Source organism: Taurulus bubalis (assembly GCF_910589615.1).
Source record: "Taurulus bubalis genome assembly, chromosome: 13".
In the NCBI taxonomy this organism is placed as follows: Eukaryota; Metazoa; Chordata; class Actinopteri; order Perciformes; family Cottidae; genus Taurulus; species Taurulus bubalis.
In genome coordinates, this window is record NC_136601.1 from 7,956,712 (window position 1) to 7,977,699 (window position 20,988).

At 40.6% G+C, this 20,988-nt stretch overlaps 3 protein-coding genes across 3 annotated transcripts; 2 read left to right on the forward strand and 1 right to left on the reverse strand.

Annotated features, from left to right (window-relative positions):
* Positions 1–200: 200 nt before the first annotated feature.
* On the reverse strand, positions 201–5,562 carry cops6 (COP9 signalosome subunit 6). Its single transcript, XM_079228318.1, has 10 exons — positions 5,495–5,562; positions 4,207–4,328; positions 3,946–4,077; positions 3,210–3,298; positions 2,766–2,828; positions 2,616–2,663; positions 2,401–2,515; positions 1,431–1,523; positions 1,102–1,202; positions 201–651 (listed from the first exon to the last, which is right to left on the reverse strand). Exons 1-10 carry the CDS (start codon positions 5,539–5,541, stop codon positions 511–513), a joined length of 951 nt encoding a protein of 316 aa, XP_079084444.1. The 5' UTR covers positions 5,542–5,562; the 3' UTR covers positions 201–510.
* A 302-nt stretch (positions 5,563–5,864) lies between these two features.
* LOC306746231 (uncharacterized protein) lies at positions 5,865–8,843 on the forward strand (the record flags this gene model as incomplete). Its single annotated transcript, XM_079229110.1, has 3 exons — positions 5,865–5,965; positions 6,101–6,176; positions 6,985–8,843. The coding sequence occupies 3 exons, from the start codon at positions 5,865–5,867 to the stop codon at positions 8,023–8,025; spliced, it is 1,218 nt and encodes a 405-aa protein (XP_079085236.1). The 3' UTR covers positions 8,026–8,843.
* Positions 8,844–11,240: 2,397 nt separating this feature from the next.
* aurkb (aurora kinase B) lies at positions 11,241–14,207 on the forward strand. The gene is made up of 6 exons (XM_079229161.1): positions 11,241–11,244; positions 11,444–11,632; positions 11,977–12,115; positions 12,350–12,498; positions 12,633–12,807; positions 13,692–14,207. Exons 2-6 carry the CDS (start codon positions 11,571–11,573, stop codon positions 13,863–13,865), a joined length of 699 nt encoding a protein of 232 aa, XP_079085287.1. The 5' UTR covers positions 11,241–11,244; positions 11,444–11,570; the 3' UTR covers positions 13,866–14,207.
* Positions 14,208–20,988: the final 6,781 nt, after the last annotated feature.

Consider the following 20,988-nt stretch of genomic DNA (forward strand, 5'->3'; position numbering starts at 1 on the left):
AGGTTGTCGGCCCGCCAATAAACCTTTTCGTTGTTGTCGGAGAACAATGACATTTTTATGAGATCTTTTACTTTGAAATCTTTCCCATAATTTTCATGCCATACTATGACATTTTTTACTTTATATAAAGAATAAGAACTTTTTTTTCATGACATAGTTTAGAAAGAATAGGAGTCAAAGTCCAATGAAAAAAATCAGCAGATCATTTATTACATACAGCAACATGAAACACTAAAACAAACGGGGTAAAATATTATAACGTTCATGTATAGTGGATTCATTTCTGTGCTTAACCAAGAAAAGGTTTAGCGATTTTGTACATATCTCTTTTAGATTTGTGTAATGAAGTGCTTTTCGATACACTTGTGGTTGAAAATAGTAAACTTGTTTGAAAAGTTACTGCAGAATTTGTTTTAGCAAATCAAAAATACAAACATATCCCAAAAGAACAAAAACAGAAAAAGAAACTGCAGTGCATGTTCGTCTCTCTGCTTCGGGCTGACTGCCCGCTCAAAAGAAGAGTCCTCTCATCCTCCGGCCGATTCCCTGTCTGTCGTACAGGACGTTGAACTTGTTGATGAACTGGTTCATACTGTTGCATGTCTTGGTGATGGTGCCTAAGTAGGCCATGAGGCCCACGTCATTACATTGCTGCAGGGGGGGAAAGAAAGGCAGCTTTACAGAAATCGCCTGCCAATAAGAAATTTCTTTTTTTATAAATCCCAAATCAACTTAGAATTGTCCGCAGATGGATAAGTCTCACATCTCACCCCTACATGCTGAAAATACTTACCAGCACCAAAACAATGCATTGAGCCACAGCTGAAAATGATCCCTAACAAATGCAATATTTACTCCTGTCTGAGTGCGGTTTCAGAAGATTACTGAAGCTTTCGTCAAATAAAAGTGTGTATATAATCTCAGCTATGTGCTACTATTCATATACCACTAGGATCTGAACTCTGTCCACTAAAACAGACATGGACCGTCTATATCAGTTGTTGTAAACCAATCACTGTACTGATATCTCCTCCTGTCTGTGTATTGTTCTGATTTTGTACAATAGTAGTATTTGCGTTAAGGTAAACAAAGCTTGCTTACATCATAGAAGTCGGTTTTGAATTTGATGGTACTGAGGACCGGCAATCTATGGCACAGGGCGTTGGCTTCTCGAAGGATCTCGTGGTTAAATGGCACCTCTCCTGCGGTACAGAAAAAAATATAACAAGTTAAAGCACGGTTTATTAAACATTGAGATAAGACGATGCTGTCGAGACGGTGTCAAACAGGTGTGTGCAATTATGGAGGTGTGTCTGAGTGTAAAAGTGAGGAAAGGAAACATCTCATCTAAGAACAGCTGTTTTCTTGACTTTCTTTCACAATTTTTTGTTTGCTCTCAAAGCCTCAATTAGACCCCGTCGTCCTCTCACCTGATTCCACGGCTTTGACATACTCTAGAATTATCTTCACCCGGCTGTGGAGCATCTTTATCGCACTGTGCTGGGCTATAAGGTGCTCCGCAACTAACAGAGAAAACAAAGAGAATACTGGAGTTAATACATATCATCTAACTGTGTCTTATAGTCAGTTTGCACCTTAAACGTCTTCTTTAAGAATAAATAAAAGACATTTTGTTGGACTAATCGATTGATTAATTAAATCCAAAAATTTGTAAAACTGAGATTCGCCACGAAGAATCACACAAAGGTTTTTAGTATTACTGAATTTATTGAATACAAGACTTCCCGACAGATAATCTTTAATTCAATATGCGGCAGCAATCCCAAACACATCTGTAATTCATATAAAATAAGGAAGCCTGCGATCTGGTACAGAATTATTTAATTGTGAATTATCTTTACTTTTCACACATTGACATCAGAGTTTGATATATAATTAGATACCAGCTGATACCAGTATATGGCAGAAAATGCGTTGAATAATATAAGCCCAGATGAAACACACAACACTTTAAAATCCTAAATACCAGCTGAAATGAGTCCTTTGTGAACGAGGGAATTATGTTAGTAAGTACATCTTGTAAACAACACAGTCCATTACAGACTAATCTTCTGCTGCTCTACCAAGGCTGTCTTTTTAATCTTTAATTTGAATAGTCTCTTCATATTCTGTTCACAAATATAAAGCACAAAGTAGTCAGAACATTGCTGCTGAAATGTAACCAACTGTACGGAATAAATCCGAGCTGCAATAGCCGTTTAATTTGGATCTATCATAACTGAAATAAGAGCCGAGATAACACCTTTTATGAGTTATGGGTTAAATAAACAATGTTTATAAACTCAACCTTAACAACAATTAGTGCAAATGCTTTATAGCCACCAGGACATCTCAGCCACTGTGTTTAATCTGTAAAAAGGTAAGAACATGAACTCTTACCTGTTGAGTTTTCTCCTGTGCCCGTGGCTGTCATTCGAGCTACGTGGTCGACCCCGATTCTCTCTGCTTCTTCTGTGGCCAGAGTGTACGTTAGCTCAGCAAACAACATGGTAGCCTTAAAAAAAAACAAAAAAACATTGACAATTCTCAATGGAAATCTGGCTCACTGCTGCAGGAAAGGAAATGTAAATGATGATGAGAAATATGAAGATTACCTCGCCATTGATGATGTCAATCACGGATTCATAAACGCTAACGGGAAGCTGAAGGGGGAAAAAAGAGGACACATTATTTAAAGCAGCTGTGTCTAAATACACAATCGTGGCGTTTTCTTATTTTTGAAGTGAAAATGCAGAGGAACTCACATCTGTATGCTTGGACATTGGATTGAGCTTGAGGAAGAGAGGGCTCTCAATAATTTCACACACCTGGCAGAGAATAAGGAAAGTAAGAAATACATTGTAGCACGCACAATCTGAAATAACTATCAGGCTTTAAGACGATTTTACTTTTATTAACAGCGCCGAAAATAAAAGTCTAAATCACCTCGGAAAAATAACCATGGCATTGCATGTCGTTTTTGTGAGTAAACACAACGTCTATATTGGTTGAACATGAATAAATAACACAAAATGTCAGAATCTCAGATATCTGACCAATCGAGGTGAATGCAGGACAACCCTGATTTAAAATCGCCGTGTGCGGTTGCCAGTGAGTGAGTGAGGATCTGTGAGAAGTTAAAGATGTTCGTTCAACTTCTGCTTTCATTCAGATTGACTGTACATATCGCCCCTTGAACTTTTGCCTACCTGCTTATGAATGTGGATGTCTGATGCGTCTGGGGGGCCGCCTGTGGTGTACCAGCCCAAGAACTCCATCTCTTTAAAGACCTGTTTAACTGAGAGACAAAAGGAAATATTAAAGAAAAACTTCAGCACGCACATTACTTCGTTTATCAATAACTGAATCCAATGTTTCCCCTGTGAAGCAACCTGTCACTGATTTTTCTTTAAAAGATTTTGGGGGGGGTGAGGACAGGTTTGTTAACCAAATCCAAACGTGGAAAATTTGCACCACATATTGTAGTCATTTCAGCAAGTCCCATCTGGACTGTTACAGTAAACAACAAACTTGTCAAAAGGAGAAACAAAACATGTATGCATTTATAGGTATTTTGACAATATGTGAACCGTGACCTAAAATATCATCTGCCAGACCCTTGTAGTCTGAAATGTCTGCGAAGATCATGTCTTAAAAGCTTTTCCACTTTCCTTATTTCAATAATCACCCTCTTTCACACACACACCTGTGAAAAAGTATTTTAGGAATTGATCTCAAGGAGGCTGGTTTTGTAATATCAGTAATTATCACTTTCTGACACAAGCAGGGCTCTGAAGGAGAGTACGTTTTCTTCTGTATTCTTACACCAACACAGACCTGCCAGGGAACCGCTGGCTGCACTTCATAAAACTTTGTCATAAAAGAAGAAACGTATTAGACAGAATAGAGCTGTACTCTTGCCCTTAACAAATACAAACCACGAACATTGTTCCTCCTTGGTGTAGTAGTACTCTTTGTCAATATGCACTCGGTCATCTACGGTGTGAGACAGCAACTCAAAGGAGTTCATCACCTCGATGTTTCTTCCCTCCTGCTTCCCGATCAGGGCGCCAATCACTGAGCAGGAGAAATAAACACAGTAATATATAATAACCTTCTTAATTACACTCAGTTACAGAACAACTCAGCTGAACATTAGACCAACTGTACATACTGCGTATGAGCTATTTTTCCCCCAATACATACCCTGCATTGGTCGTCCCTCTTGTGAGCGGATGCGTATCCAGTGGTCGGATATGTTGAGAATAACCAGAGGGTGTAAGGCCACAGAAACGCTTCCGGTGACCCCTGCGGCCATAACACTGGGGCTGGCTACAGTCACACAGAGACACAACACAGATGGGCTTTATTATTGGGTTATTGATTGAACAAAACCGTAAAGAGTAAATCAATTTAAATAATTGTTGCAAACTCCAACCACAAACATTTTCTAATATAACAAGTAAGGATTCAGTGATTATATGTGATGTGATATATCGTTTATTTAACTGCCTATTAATGCGTGTCTTTGGCAATAAAGTACTGTCAGATTTGGGGTTCAGTATCTTGCCCAAAAACACTTTGATATGTCGACTGCAGGGACAAGGGATTTGCTTAGTTGACAACAGCTCTACCTTCTGAGGTATAATAGTTGTGCTTAGTATTTGTTGGGACACAATATGATACGATTTTGGCTACCCCTCATATCACACCATATACATAAGAGTTTCTGACTTGTAGCTTATAATATACTGTTTGATAAGGTAATGAGTGAGAGTAGGGTAAGGAACAGTAGAGATTGAGAAAGATAAGAAAGACTAGAGAGGGAGCTAAAGATAGAAATCAATGCCTTATCTGAGTCATGCTACTATTCTTAGAGTTATATTATTGCACGTCTCTTTTATTGAGTATAAAAACATTCCTATTCATAGTTTTTTCCCACAATTGGCTCATTTTGGTTACTGTTTCATTTTCACCTGTTTTATATGTGGATGTACATAACAAGTGATTTAGTGATTCTTACATACAAACGGAAAGGAGCATTGACAAAAACCATATCCTGTATGTATAGACTGTTTTGGCTCAATAAATCTAAATATCTGAAAATACAAATATTGAACGAAATGAGATCACATGGAAAGCTGACCAGCCCTAATTAAAAGATCCAATTGTTGTCAAAACTAGTTTTTGTTAAGCCTGCCTGAGCTGACAGACTTAAATTCAGATTATTGATCCTAACACCAGTAGGAAAGCAATACCATACATATTAAAATACTGACGCATATATCCAAAGTGAAGAATTTGTTGACAGCTTTACAGCAGAACCGTGTACATTACGTTAACCCGCTAGTCAGCAAGCTCGAGACATGCCACCCTTAGCACCACTAATTCATTACTTACAGCCATCTGCAACATTAATGTACGACACATGCGACAGTCTGCACACAGGTTCATGTTAATATTAGGCAGAAATTGTGAGATAAGCGAGAAATACTTGCCTGCCCCATCCACTTCCATTCCTCCACCATTGCTGGTCGCCATCTTGTCCGGTAAACCGCGCAGGCGCAGTGAACTGTTCACCTAACGAACGTTAGGTGGCAATATAGCTTCATCGGTACGCTTTAAAATGAGATCTACCGCATAATTACGGTCCTGAATCTGGCATGGGTCTACAGAAAGCAAGACCGACTTTAACCGAGACACGTCATGTTGAGCATAAAGAAGCATATTTTATTTAAGCGGAAAACCGCCGCTCGGTACTACAGTCAATGGGCAGCGGTTTCCTGGGGAATGTTGATGAAGGCGCAACCCGTGTGTGTCGAGATATCAGTCCGTGTCCATGGTTGAAATAGTTTGTTGACAAAATGGATGAATTTAAAGCCTGTAACCTGGACTACTTTCCAGAAAACATTTTAATTGACGTGTTGTCGTATTTGAGCGTACGAGAGCTCGTTAGAGCTGGAAGGTAAGGGTGAATTTTACTTTACCGACAGTATTTCACCAGTTATTCGTCTTGTAAAATACAACTCAGTACAACAGTATTTGCCGTGGCTCACGTCACATGATGAAGTTATTTGTTGTGTTTTTCGGTGTCATTTAGAGTGTGTAAGAGATGGAAACGTCTCGTGAAAGACCAAAAGCTGTGGAGGTTTGTCGATCTGACTGCATGGAAAGGGGTAAGAATGATACTGGCGATTTAGCGTCAACCCTTTTCTTTCAATGTATCGCTCCATACAGTGTAGTACTTATTTTATTTGGGGAACATAGCCACCTCATGCAGTCCACTCAACACATATATTTTCAGACCTTTTAGAATGATATGTAGCCTGCCATTAACAACTGAACTAATAGCAATGACATTACCACATTATTTGGCGATGAAGAAGAAAGGCGGATAGTCAGAGATCAACTTTCTGCCCTGAAACTTGGTGTCATCAGGAACTCAGAATAGAACTTGCACAGTTCCATCAAATCCATAACGGGTCTGAATGCTACGATCTTTAAAAAACAAAGAACAAAGAAGAATCATGCATATCATGCAAGCCTCATGCATAACTTCTAAACATGTGTCCACATCTTCATTTCTTTCTTACTACTCGATAAAGCTAAACGTGTATGTTCTCCACCACCTATGACTTAACCTTTAGCATTGGAAATCATGCACCGTGCATATCTTTACCTCTCTTTTATTTATTTCTGTCAGTCATCTTTTTAGTTTCTTTTTAGGTCAAACAAACACTTTAATTTGCATCATAATGATATTGTGTATTTCCTTTTCCTTATTTGTAATGCATTATTTGAAGCACTTAGTGATTATTTGTATATGTGCTCCATAAATAAACTTGTCTTGCCATAATCTCCTGTTGAAGTAAATGGTATTACATATGGGTTCTGTATATCTGTACAATTATTGAGAGAAACTGTCTCCCTTCGGCCTCCCATCCCCCACCCTCAATGCATACATGACTGTCCATTGTTTGTTAGGTGACGTCCCGCATACTTTGGCTCCTGCTGCGTCAGTACCTCGGTTGTGGACTAAGGTGCCTACGATTGCGTGGTTTGCTGCTTTCTGCCAGAGGGGGCACCTTTCTCTCCGAGTCTTGGCTCAAAGCTTTGTCCACAAAGTGCCCTCGCCTGAGTAAGCTCTATCTTCTGCACGCAGACTTGCGAAGCCTTCCCAGTTGCCAGCTCCTACCCACGTCTTTGCAGGTGCTGGAGCTGCGTGGCTGTGAGCTGCCTCGGGAATTCTTCAACCAGACTCCAACTTCACCTGCCCGTTCCCAAGAAAGAGCAGAAGCCACATCCAGTGTTGGTGCTCAAACCCAAGGAAGGCATCGAAAAGGGCATGGCTCTCCATCAGGGATTAGTATTGGAAGGTTAGTCCTTAACAATGTGCCCTCTTTCACGGACCAGCATCTGCAGAGTCTGACATCATGGGGGAGGCTCAGTCGATTAGAGCTGCGCGACACCTTTCGTGTTACAGCTAACGGGCTCCGGAGCTGTGCTGCCAAGGACGGCGCTTGTGGGCTGGAAGGCCTTTCCAGGCTCAAGTTTCTGGAAATAGGCATCACTGGACGGCAAGGTTACCAGTTACAGATGGCCTCTCTCGGACTGGGTGCAGGATGGCTCGGACTAGAGGAACTGAGTCTAGGGGGTAAAGAGGTGGGGCCAGGCTTGCTCTGTGCCAGCCGCCTGAAGGACCTGAAGGGTCTGTGCCTGTGGGCCTGCACACTCAGCGAGATGCAGATCGTGCGGAGCTGCAGGATGCTCCGCGGGCTCAGCCGGATGGAGTTTTTGGATGTGACCTTCCAGCCTAGGCAGTGTCCACCAGCCGTGGAGGGAGAGGGAGGTGGTAGTGGAGAAGAGCAGGACAATGAAGAAGCTGCAGGTGGAGATAACAGCAATGAGAACAACACACTAGACTTGAATGATCCCATTCCAAGTTTGCGTCGCTCTCTGGCTGTCCTGCTACCATCCTGCACACTAGTTTTCACCAACTGCTCTGTTCAGATCAGTGCAGACTAAATTAGGTCTCTACTACTGGCCAATATAGATACAGTTCCCTTTCACTCAGCCAAATGTCATTTTATGTAGTATTATAAAGAAAAATAATGACTTTTTATTATTTTAATTATGCCCAGCCCACATGGTGACAAGATATCACAGATTCATCTGAGCCGGCTCCGGATTTGAATCAGATATTCAGACTTTCCTGTCAACAATATTTTTTAAATCACATTAACTGTATAATACTGGAGAAATCAGAGTAAACTTTAATTAAATAGTCCACCTTGCCTGCTTTTTCTGGCTTTTAGGACAGTTTTTCTTCTAAATGTTATTCATATGAAATCTAAATAACATTTTTGGAAGGTACATACATTCATATTGTCTCACGGTATCTATTGTGTCCAACCCTTAAGGTTGATCAGTGGGTAGTATCGCTTCCAAATGTGTTGCTCATACACAGACAAAGATGAACAAGTTTTTTTAACCTACTATTTCAAACTTTGTCACAATTAAAAGAAACAAAATCGAGCTGTGACAGCTAGACTGTAAAGACACAAGCAGGTTTCAGTTACAGAGGAGGAAGCATGCTGCTAGCAATGATCCACCTGTTTCCTGTTCCTTCACTTTTTTTTTTTTTTAAACAATGTATACATTCAGAAAATATGTATCCGTTTACAAGTAGGTGTTTGACTTTGGTGTTGCAGAAAAACTGCACAACGTATTTAAATTCATCTTCATCAATTCACAATTCTTTCTTACTTCAATTCTAGTTGTAAATGTCTTGTGTATTGTATTAATTACATGGAATATCTGTCATTGACGTGAATTGTAATGCAGCAAGCCAACCATTATAATTGTACCTTCTTAATAATTATAAATGAGTTTTGAATAAACCTATTTTAAACAAATACAACTTAATGTTTCATTTGTCTTTTTTGTTGGTGTATTGTATTAGTAAATTGCATCATTCTATAAAAAACAATTTAAAGATCTGTTTTGACTGATGAACCGACCTCTCATGAAATCCAGGGGTTGATCAACAGACCTGTAGATATTAAATTAACAGTATGTGCTGTGTCTGAATGAGGAAATGTGATATGTTTTACAATCTTAAACTGTCATAAAGCTTATGTTTTGTTTATCTTGCTCACACTTCTATGATCTGCAACAAAAAGGATGTAGTCAGTGCTGAAAACAAATTGTTAATTGATCAAATAGTTGATTGAACATTTGGATAGTGAATTAATCCTGTCAGTCATTGCTCCCATACTTTGTTTGGTTCCAGGTGTGTTTTCTGCCTTTCTTTTATCTCTTTATGTTGTATATCATTGTATATATATCTTTTGGACTGTGTATAGAAGAAAACAAACTATTTGAAGACGTTGCAACAATTAATTGAAATATATAATATAAATGTCACTAATTCTCATCATTTTTTCCTAAGACACTGCACAACATGAACCAGAGCTCATAATCGGGCGAGACTGGTCTGGCTCAAAGGCTTTCAGACAGTTGATGAAATCAGAAGCATAAACATATTTGTTCGGCTTTATAAGGAGACGTACATTGTGATATGATTAAGTTAATTTGTCCAGACTGATAAAGAAAGCAACCGCAAAGTATCGAGAAGACAGTAGCCATTACTAAAAGGGTGTAAAAGGAAATGGTTGAGGGCGGGTTGACATCTGATTTACACCAATCACACGCGTTCTCGTCCAACAATTCTGACCAATGGGAGCCTTTTGTGTGCAGCACGCCGACCAATCGGGTATGTGAAGGGCAGCTTTTTGAAAACGTTGGCGGCCGAGGAAGTTCAAAATAGTAGCAGAGGGCTTTCTCTACTAAAAACGTTATACTACACTTCTTCACTACGATGCAGGTAACAGTTGTTTGTTTTAACGTTTGAGAGCGGAACAAGACCGAGTAACATAGAGTTCAACAGACGATTCGTGTATTACATTATATTATTCGACTAAAAAAACGATTTGAGCTAACCAAGGTAGCTAACGTTTGCTACCTTTCTAAGCTAACACAGCACGATGGCACGTCATAACAAGCGGGATATAACGTGCGTACACACAGTATATACACTGAAAGGTGTTCATTAATCTGAAGTTACCCGCGGAGTCGTAGGTCGTCTGTGCATGGTTCAATGGTGCCAACAGTAACCGACCCAAAACATGGCCTTATAAAGCTAACTTTTAAATGGAGTGACGTGAACGTCTTAAGCCAAACGCAGTTCACTGGATCCACAGGAAGAGCGTGAAATGCCACTATTCGTTGAGATAAGTCTGTAGCTGGCGTTAAAGCAAGAGTTGTTTTAATGATATAACACTAGGTTACGGTATTGTGTTGCCGTATAAGAAGGCAAAGTAACGTTTGTTATATGTGGGCTGTTGGTTTAATCGTCGTAACGTTTGTCTTTGGATGCTTTTACGTTGTGTTCCTTTGTGTTATTGTTGGGGATTGTGAACGACGCTCACTATTGTCCAATTTGGGCAAAACATCAGAAAAAAAACAAGTGATACTACAAAGAAACCTCAGAATGGCTTCTTTGATAAACTGTAATCTGTCCATACATGTTTAAAAAAGAAAAGAAACTCCCCCTTGTGGAGTGTTTTCAGGATTAATTTGTGCAAATTTACTTTAACATTCTCCTCGCTGGGCATTGTTTAAGCATTGTCTAAAATAACAAGCACAACTCTAAGCTAAACATAAGTCTGACCTTCAACAAAAGCTCAAATGTATTGTATGTTAATGTTAATTATATGTATTTCTTTACAGAATAAGGAAAATTATGAGCCCAGGGGTTTCCAACGACCGGTAAGATGTAATAATTGTAAAGGATTTGTGGATTTGTCAGCTGCGTTAAAGCAACATTTGATTACCAGCAATTGTACTACCACTGACAAATTTAGAATGCCAGTATTGGCAGATATGAGTATCAAACTAAATTTGTCACTATTATTAGCTGGAAAAAAAACATATTAACGCATTTCTAAATCTGTTTTTCCTTCTGAATACCAGTTTGCAACCCCAAGCCTGGTTGCAGGCCCACAGCGTGTTCAGGTGAAGCCACGAACAGAGATGGAAATAAATGCCATCACAGGTAATATGACCCCTACTCACATACAGACGGCAGTCGGACACCTCAAGAAATGTCCCTGTTTTGATTGTATTATCATTTTCAGGCCCTGGGAGGGAATATGTTGGGTCATCCTCCAGTGCAGCCTCAAAGTAAGTATATTCCCTTGTTCTCCTCGAGTTGTGGATTGGTTGTCAGTTCTGTTTTTTTAAATAATTTCATATAATTTTTACATTCAAACCTTCTATTCATTATCGATAGAAGCTTCAAATGTCTATTGTCATATTTAATGACATCAATTCTGAATTAAAAAATGTGGTACATCCCTAATCGATCTTTGTACTCCATCAGGAAAGTCTCCATCGATGACTTTGACATCGGTCGGCCACTGGGGAAGGGCAAATTTGGTAATGTCTACCTTGCCAGGGTGAAGAAGGTGGAGGCCATTGTCGCGCTGAAAGTGTTGTTCAAGTCCCAGATGGAGAAGGAGGGTGTAGAGCATCAACTCAGGAGGGAGATCGAGATTCAGGCACATCTCAAGTGAGTATCCTGAAATTTCAACAGTATATAATATCGACTAACAATGACATGATGAATGTTCCTCTTTCAAGTATTATTTGTAGGTTAGATGTGCTTTGAGCTACATGGAAACGGTAGTACATTTTGCAGTAGGCTAAGTCGGTGCTGCATTTTTCACAAACCTTCTTTGCATTTGGTTTTAAAAATGGATATCTCATCAGTATGATACTAGAATAAGGCATTCATTTGTTTTCTATGTACTCAACTTGCTCAAATCGTAATTTTGATAGCATCCTATTTCTTTCACTTTGTTTTGTAAACACAGTCTAAATGCTGCCTAAAAAAATTATATCTTTTCTCCCCAGACACCCCAACATTCTGCGCTTCTACAATTATTTCCATGACCGAAAGAGGGTCTTCTTGGTGCTCGAGTATGCCCCACGCGGTGAAATGTACAAGGAGCTGCAGAGATGTGGAAGATTTGACGACCAGCGTACTGCGACAGTAAGAGTTCTTTCTGCTGTCAAAAGATAACTTTTTGTTAGTTAGTGCTATTATTGTTTTAGTCAATTAACCTGGAATAATTGTAATAGGATACAGTGAGGATTTGCTGATTACTGTGTACAAACGGCAGTCTGACGGCTGGAATAAATTATATCTACCATCTTTTAATTATATCGAACAATTTGTTTAAGTTAAAGTATGTGATCCAATCACAACCACTCTTTATATTTCTAGTACATGGAGGAGATATCTGATGCACTGATTTACTGCCATGAGAAGAAAGTGATTCATCGGGACATCAAGCCAGAGAATCTGCTCCTCGGCTATCGTGGAGAGCTGAAAATTGCAGATTTTGGGTGGTCCGTTCATGCTCCATCTCTAAGGTGAGGAACTGACGTGCCATTAAGGCTCCTTAATGTCAACGCACCACTGTGTTCTGTGCGAAACTGTCACATGAATATACTTGTCGCTGCCTCTTTGCTTGCCCTGCTCACCACTTTGTTCTGTACCCATCCAGACGTCGTACAATGTGCGGGACGCTAGACTACCTCCCTCCAGAGATGATTGAGGGCCACACCCATAGTGAGAAGGTGGACCTGTGGTGCATCGGGGTCCTCTGCTTCGAGTGCTTGCAAGGCAACCCACCATTTGAAACTGCCAGCCATTCAGAAACCTATAAAAGAATTACGAAGGTTGGTGTTAGATGTCTAATGGCCCATTTCCACTTTGTTTAAAATCTTGTTGGGATGAATAAAACAAATTTAAAGTGTGGCCACTATTGATGGACGTGTGGCTTTTTAGTAAGTGGCAATTTTGTGCAGGATGTCCTTCGTCGTGCAAGCGACTTCTTTCTGACCAGTCAGTGGTCTGCAGTTGTTTTTTTTTTTTTACTCCACCTTTCAGTATCAAGGTGGTAGCAAAAAGAAGTACTAGAGTTGAGTATAGCTGTGCCGTACCATGCAGTGGAAATATGGCATAATCTTCCCAATTAGACACATGTTAATACATTATGTAAGCTTTTTCAAAGGAAAAACACAGACTTTGTTGTAGCAATACTGTCATAATGTTAAAAATGGCCAAATCTTTAAAATGAAGACCCAGGTGGCAACAACCTGACACTTTTTTTTTTTATTTGCCCAATGCAAAATAAGAGTAATTGTCAAATGCTGAATTTATCCTGTGGGTCCATATCTGTTCTGAGTCATAGTCTTGGCTATAATTAACTGATAATCAATTCCTCTTTTTAAAACTCTTAATATTTTCACAGATTTTCAGGAAACTTTTCTGAAAAATGTTTCAATCTGTGAATTGTATCATTATGCACCAGACGCTGGGTACTAACAGTTTAAAAATAAACCACAATCAATGAGTCAATCTAAAGGATTATACATTTTAAGATAACTTTAAGGTTGTACATACCTAATGAGTAGAAGCACACTCACATTGTGCCTTTACATCTCTGCGACAAAGAGCACTACATATCTTTCTGACTGTCTTGACTCAATTAATGTCATAGTTTCTCCTGCACCAGTCATTGTTCACATTTCATTAATAAATAATATCTTAATGCTTGCAGGTGGATTTGAAGTTCCCCAAAAACATCTCAGACGGTGCACGGGACCTGATCACCAAGCTGCTACGCCACAGCCCCAACGATCGTCTCTCACTACAAAGTGTCATTGATCACCCATGGGTGCGCACCAACTCCCGCCGAGTCCTACCCCCCATCTGCCCTGCCAAGAAATCCTGAGCTCCTGCCTGCCTCCCACTGAGGGGTGTTTTATCTGTCCTTCACAAGAGACTCTGACCCAGCATGTTTTCGATTCACTGCCATGGGCTTCAAGCTGCCATTATTATAGTAAAAATGCGAATCCACTTTTTATATTGTACAGTGTGATGTATATTATCTATGTCTAGTATGTTGCTTAGAGGTGTTTTGCGTTCGTCATTTCTTCTCTGACACTTTTGGAATTTCTGTATCTGACGGTGTTGACACCAAAGTACTACTGTTAGACTGATTAAAGACTATCTTCCTCAAATAGTTTAAAGAAGATGTTTGAGGGTTGGGGTGGAAAGCATTTTTTATTTTCCCTCATGCTATACTTTACATTTCTAATAAATATTATAAAATCATTTGTGATCCTTTAATGAATAATCGAGTGGGTCAATGTTGTGGCCACCTTGCAAACAGTATATCATAAATTAAGAGTAGGACACGCCAGCAATAACTTTGGAAAGTTGCCTCTGTTGTCAGTCTCAGGCACATCCAACTAAAACCACTGCAGTGTCATAAAAGTATGCCCTACAATAAGGTGTGCCAGTTTAAAAATAAATAAATCTAAATATAGTTGTTAAAACCTGTGCCAAGTTATTGATTTAAAACATTTTAGAGCCATATCATATTGTATCGATCCTATTTACGTTAACTAGGGAAGACTGATGTCTAATGTATGCACCACCCGCCAAGACAAATTCTTCGTATGTGTAACATACCTAGCACATAAATGATTGTGTTTTTGTCTGAATGAGCATGCTTTCGCCTTGGAAAATCTAGCGAAATCATCTAACTATTGTGGTCGTGAACGGTAGCGTGGCCGAGCGGTCTAAGGCGCTGGATTAAGGCTCCAGTCTCCTCGGAGGCGTGGGTTCGAATCCCACCGCTGCCATAACCTTCACCTTTTATACCTTCTCCGCTCAAATATACTGCATGCAAACGACGGTGACGTTGTGTGCTGCTTGATAATGGTAAAATGTGCTTTAGTTGTGAGCGTCTGGAAACAGGTGGTCGCGAGCTAAACACTCAAAGTCACGACTGTTTGCTGACCTGGCTCCCCAATGACATCAGCAACGCAGAAAGTCTCTACATTTCCCCCGTAGACTGAAAAATAATATTTTTACTAGCGCTTAAATTGCACTTTCTTGATTCTTGTGCTGAGTTTGTACTCATGATTGAATGCACTTATTGTAAGTCGCTTTGGATAAAAGCGTCAGCTAAATGTAATGTAATAATGTAATGTTCGTTTGTTGTAGCCGAAAAAAATACTATGTTTTTTACGAAAAAACAAGTTTTTGCAAATCCTTCTATTCGTTATTTTCTTTGGAAGAGAGACGCAAAGCAGGGCAGGTGACCGGAAATGGGAGTATGTCAAAATAAAAGCCACAGCAATAGGAGTATTGTAGGCAAGACATTTTTATTTACAGTCTATGGTGCAAACACATACCAAGGTAACATTAGAAGAACACAATCAATATAAATAATTAAACCTGGGCCGATGGGAGCATGCTAGCAACAATAGTTGACGACAGGCGGTTAAATATTCATGTCTCCATGTACACAGCAATAATCAAGTTTCAATTAATCGTTGCATTGTTTAATGCAACACAGTTCGTAATATAGTTTAATCAAAGTAATTTGTGCATGCAGAGTTGTTGCTGTTAGCTATTGTTCCATCTTATTGTGGTGAGGGACCGCAGAGCAGAGCCAAGAGGAGACGCAGAGTAAAAGTGCTTCCCCTTTCTACCAGTAGATGGCAGTATACGTGTATTTAAACAATAGATTTAGTTATATTTGCCTGTTTCTTTAAAAATTATCTAGGTTATTGATACAGATGTATTTAATGCTATTTATTTTCTCTGATATTTTATGTTTATGGTTAATTTGCAACCTAGATGTATACACCATTTACTTATATTCAATTTGTCATTTGTCATTTTAGAACCAACCATTTCTACATGGAAGCGTGAGCATGTGTTGTTCATGAAGAAAAGCTGAGCTGCTCTCTCAGATACTACTACAAGAAGGGCATCATGCAGAATGTAAAGGCATGTTTCACTGTTTACACATTTAATATAAAGTAAAAGTCATATTTGATTTGTCATATTGTAGTTCATTAAAAAACATTTGTTTGCATTAAAATGATGATCATTTTATTCACTGGCCTCTGATTGGCTCGTCCTGCACGTGTCTGGGGAACAATACGTTTACAAGTTCGTGTGCAACCCCGGGGCGCTTTTCTCCCTTGCCTTTAAGCTTTTATTTTGGTAACAAAAGCCCTCGCTTTCAAAGAGGTTCCGGTTTATTTTAACCGGTTTATTTTTTACCCCCGATGGACTTCTTCCGGGTCAAACTTGTATCGAACTTCACGAAAACCACAACAGAAGCCTGGCGTTCAAGTCGGATATATTCACCTTCGTGTTGTCGGTACTGACTCGTTTTAACTAACCGAATCCGAGATAACCGTCGGCTACATTCAGACATGGCGGGTTTACCACCCGGAGACCCGCAGTTGGTCTCAATGATCGTCAGTCACTTGAAAACACAGGGGCTCTTCGACCAGTTCAGGAGGGACTGCCTGGCAGACGTCGACACGAAGGTAACGGTTGGAAACATTTCTAACGTTTCACCTCCGAGTGTGAAGCGACTTCTGGTTTGTCTTGTGTCTGATCACGTGGCCGTTTGAGGGAAACGTTGAAAGCATTTTCATTCATTTGGGTATTGCATACAATCCAGGTACGGCTGGACAAGTGATGTAAATCCATCACATTGAACAGTTCTTCACTTTTAGGGCCTTTCTGGGGGGTTGGTGTGAGTTATTGTTTTGGGGCAATAGAATAATTGTAAAATCAACCATTTCTTTTCTTTTACTGAATTATTAAAAACACAATTTGTAGGAAATTATTGCAAACTGGTCCTGTCATGTGCTGTCCTTGCAATGAAGGTGAACAATGCAGATAATACCATTACACGTTGTCATTACACTAAATAAGGACATATTCATGCTTTATATGGGCTATGCATGAACACATTCCTTTAGTTTGATAAACATGTATTCACAAACGAAGAACATTTGTCCCACATCGTGATGTTACTCATGTTTGAGGTAAATTAGACCATAGAGAGGTGGACGTGTTCGACCTCTTGTAAACAAACTGGATTTCTGTTATTGGAGGTTTTATGTCAGACTGATCTCATTTTGACATAAACAAAAGGCAACGGATGGAAAAGGACAATCTGAGTTTGGTTGCTTATAGTATTTAAAAGTTTGTAATTTGGCAGCTGACTCAAGTTTGCTGTCGCAAAAACACAGATGCTAAACGTACAACTTTCATCCTACAATAACATTTATTAAATTAAACCAGTGGCTACTTCAGAAGATGAGCTCATCACGTATACTCACATTATATTCACTAAACATGAACATGATGTAGTAATACTCCTGTGATCTTTTTTCTTTTTCTTTTCTTGCAGCCAGCTTACTTGAACTTGAAACAAAGAGTGGACAACTTTGTCTCTAATCACCTCTCTAACCACACATGGAGCCCTCATTTGAACAAGAACCAGCTGAGGAACAACATCAGGCAACTCGTGCTGCAGTAAGTGAGAACGGAGCATCATCTCCTTTCCGCCTTCTGTTCTTCATCTCTGCTCACGTTAATAGTCCTGTATCGGAAAGCGCTTTATACCTTTTCAAGAATAGACGTCTTTTTCTTTTTTACGTGATGTTTCCGAACGAATTTCATGTACAAGGAACCCAAAGTTAAATCTGTTCCTCTTAGATCTGGGATGCTGGAGCAAGGGGTGGACAGGATCGTGGCCCAAGTGGTGGATCCCAAAATCAACCACCTCTTCAGGCCGCAGGTGGAGCGAGTGGTCCGGGAATTTCTGTCACCTGGGAGCTGCTCCGAGGAGCCTCCGCTGCCGCCGCCTTCAACAGAGATCAAACCAGATGTCAGCATTCCTGAGCAAGGTACAATGCTTTTGATCCCTTCATCAGCCAGGATTTATGTTAAAATAAACATACTCTGGCTTAAGCTTACCTCGGTAACGTTACATTTTTACAGCCTCGTCGTCCGCTCCGGCTACCACTTCGGCCAGCGACGCCATGTCCATCCTGGACACCATAACCTCACTCAACCAGGAGGCCAGCGACAGGGCCAGCTCAGATAGAGGGCGTAGAGGCCAAGACGAGCCCATGCTACTGGTGGAGGACGGCGAGCAGGACATGAGCCTAGACGAGGAAGGAGACGACTACCATGACGGGAGGATACTCGAGGAGGCAGAGGAGCTGGCGACAGAGGTCCAGGCGTTCGAAGTGAAGACGGAGGACTCTCAGGAGCACGTGGATCTGGGGAAGGAGGGGTTAATAGAGGAGGTAAAGATGGAAGAAGATGAGTCGGGAGCTCAGGAGCAGACAGAGGAGGAGAGAGAGAGAGCTGCCGGCAAAACGACAGGAAAACCCACAGAAGAGAAGCAGGAGGACGATCTGCTGAAATGTGAGAGTCAGGCCAAGCAGAAAGCCAGAGAGAGGATAAAAGAAGGTGAGCTGCTGTACCGTCTCCCTCTGTATGAGCTTTAGGAATATTATTGATGCAACTGCACTTCAGGGATTTATATGTTTTTTCTCATGGTAGACATGGATATAAAGATCACGTAGAATTCATTATTGACATAATAGTTGGATTCAACATTTCAGGATTGTCTTTTTTATATGTTATTGTAAGTTTGATATCTTCAGGTCTCGGGTCAGTGGACATTTTTAAGCAATTTTGAAGATGTCATCCTGGGAAACAATAAAAAAAAAAAACCTTTCAGATGAATAGAACAAAAACATAACATTACAATGGTTTAAACAAATATATGTATTTTCTTGAAAAGCTATTTATCTGGGTTATTCCAAATCCAAAGATTTAAAATCCTGATGCGTCTTTGCTCTGCAGAATACTTTTTGGAGGACTCTGACCTGGACGGCCTGAGTGACATCACGGTGAGCTCCGTCCACACCAGCGACCTGTCGTCATTCGAGGAACAAAGTGATGACGACGAGCCGCTGTCTGATTCTTCTGAAGAGGGGGAACTTCAATCGGATGGTCTCAACCTTTTTATTCCTGAAAGAGTTTTCAAACTTATTTTTTAACAGTTTACTGTTTCATTAAATGTGAAATATGGTCTCCATGTATTACCACAGATAATGAACTCTTTTGGATTCAAACATTTTCCTGTGTCTTTTTTTCCACCAGATCAAGATGAGGGAGCAGAGCAGAAACAAGGCAGTGGAGACGCAGAAGAAGAGCGTAAACCTCGCCGCAAGGCTTACGTTCATAAGCCCTTCCTCTACTCGCGTTACTATAGCGACTCGGATGATGAAATCACTGTGGAAGAACGTCGAAGAAGTGCGGTGAGTTGTTTTAATGTTAACATTAAAGGTACAGCATTAGTAGAGCTTTAATTCAGATTTGTTATGGTCCTTTTGTTTATAATTATTGGCTTTTGTCATTGCTGTCCCTGTCTGTGGTCTCATAGGCGAAGGACAAAGAGGAAAGGCTGCTCAAGAGACAGCAGAACAGAGAGCGAATGGAAGAGAAGCGTAAACAGAAAGCAGCGCAGGCTGAAGAACAAGGTATTTTCTGTCTGCCGTGTGTGAGCTGCTTTCATAGTTGTGGACCTCAGGGTTTCTTTTCAGCTGATGCTTGCTTGTCTCTTACATTTCGGGTGGAGACGAGAGACATGAAATCTGTACAAAATCTGTAAATCATCACCTACTGCAGGGACAGCGGAGCATTTTTTCCAACAGACTGATTCACTTTCTCCGCTGTCACAAGGACAGATACATGAGAACATTCCTGCCAACTGCAATAATGCCGTGTTCACACCGGACGCGACGAGAATTTGCGGCGCCGCGTCCACCGCGGAAGTTTACTCGCGCGAGTAGAAAGAGGGTGTTCACACCAAACGCGAATTCGCGGCGCGACCAAAGGGGCGTGGCTTAGCTCTGTTGCTTGCCTCTGTGAGAGACAAGCGACGAAGCTTTCATTTCCGCTATCGACCATGGAATAAATAACCACTAGTTCTGCTTTATACTTGTTGTGGAAGTCCCAAACATGTCGGAACATGAAACGCCCTCGTATTTGGGTTCATAACATCATCCGTAGCCGCACACAGCTCGGTGAATTTCACCGACTCCTCCAGGTCTCGCGTATCTCCGTAAAACGATACCGATTATGCCATCCACCATGGAAATAACCACCAGTTCTGCTTTATACTTTTTGTGTAAACTCCACATATGTCGGAACATCAAACTCCATGGTGTCTGGGTTCAAAATATTATCCGTAGTCCCACAACAGCGTCTCAATGAAGCCGCTGTCAGCGCTGGTTCAGGCGGAGCAGCAGCAGTTTTATTCAGAAACAGGCAGACGGCGGTGGTGACGGGCGGAGCTTCTCAACGCTGATTCTCAACGCTGATTGGCTGCCGCAACTTTGCGTCACGCGATTTCTACGCGAGAGTTGGGATAATTCAACTCACGCGAATTCGCGCCGCGTCCTTCGCTTTGTTCGCCCCAGGTCAAACGTTCTGTTCGCGCCGCCTCCAACGCGTCTATCTCGCCGCAAATTCGCGCCGCAGCGCGTCTGTGGATTGAATTTACATGTAAACTGGTCGCGCCGCAAATTCGCGTCGCGTCCGGTGTGAACACGGCATAAGACTTTAAAATATATCACCTCTGGCCAGATACTCCATCAATTCAATCATCAATAACCCTAGCACCGCTTTTGTTGTTTAGTTAGTCACTGTATATACTTTGAATTTCATTTTCTTAAATGTAATATGCTCTGCTATTTTATTGTATTGTATATATTGAGTATTTTCACTTAATATTTTTATGTTTACTCTGTAACTCGCTACCTGCTGCTACAAACAAATTCCCCCCTGGGGATGAAGAAAGTACGGTTATATCTATCTATCTATCTATCTATCTATCTATTTATCTAAATTGCAGCGCATGAGGTCCAGTTTGTTTAGACACACTGTCTGCATGTTCTCATTGTTCCCTTCTTAAAAATGTCTTCAAAAGAGCCTCGTTCACTCTTGACTAGGGA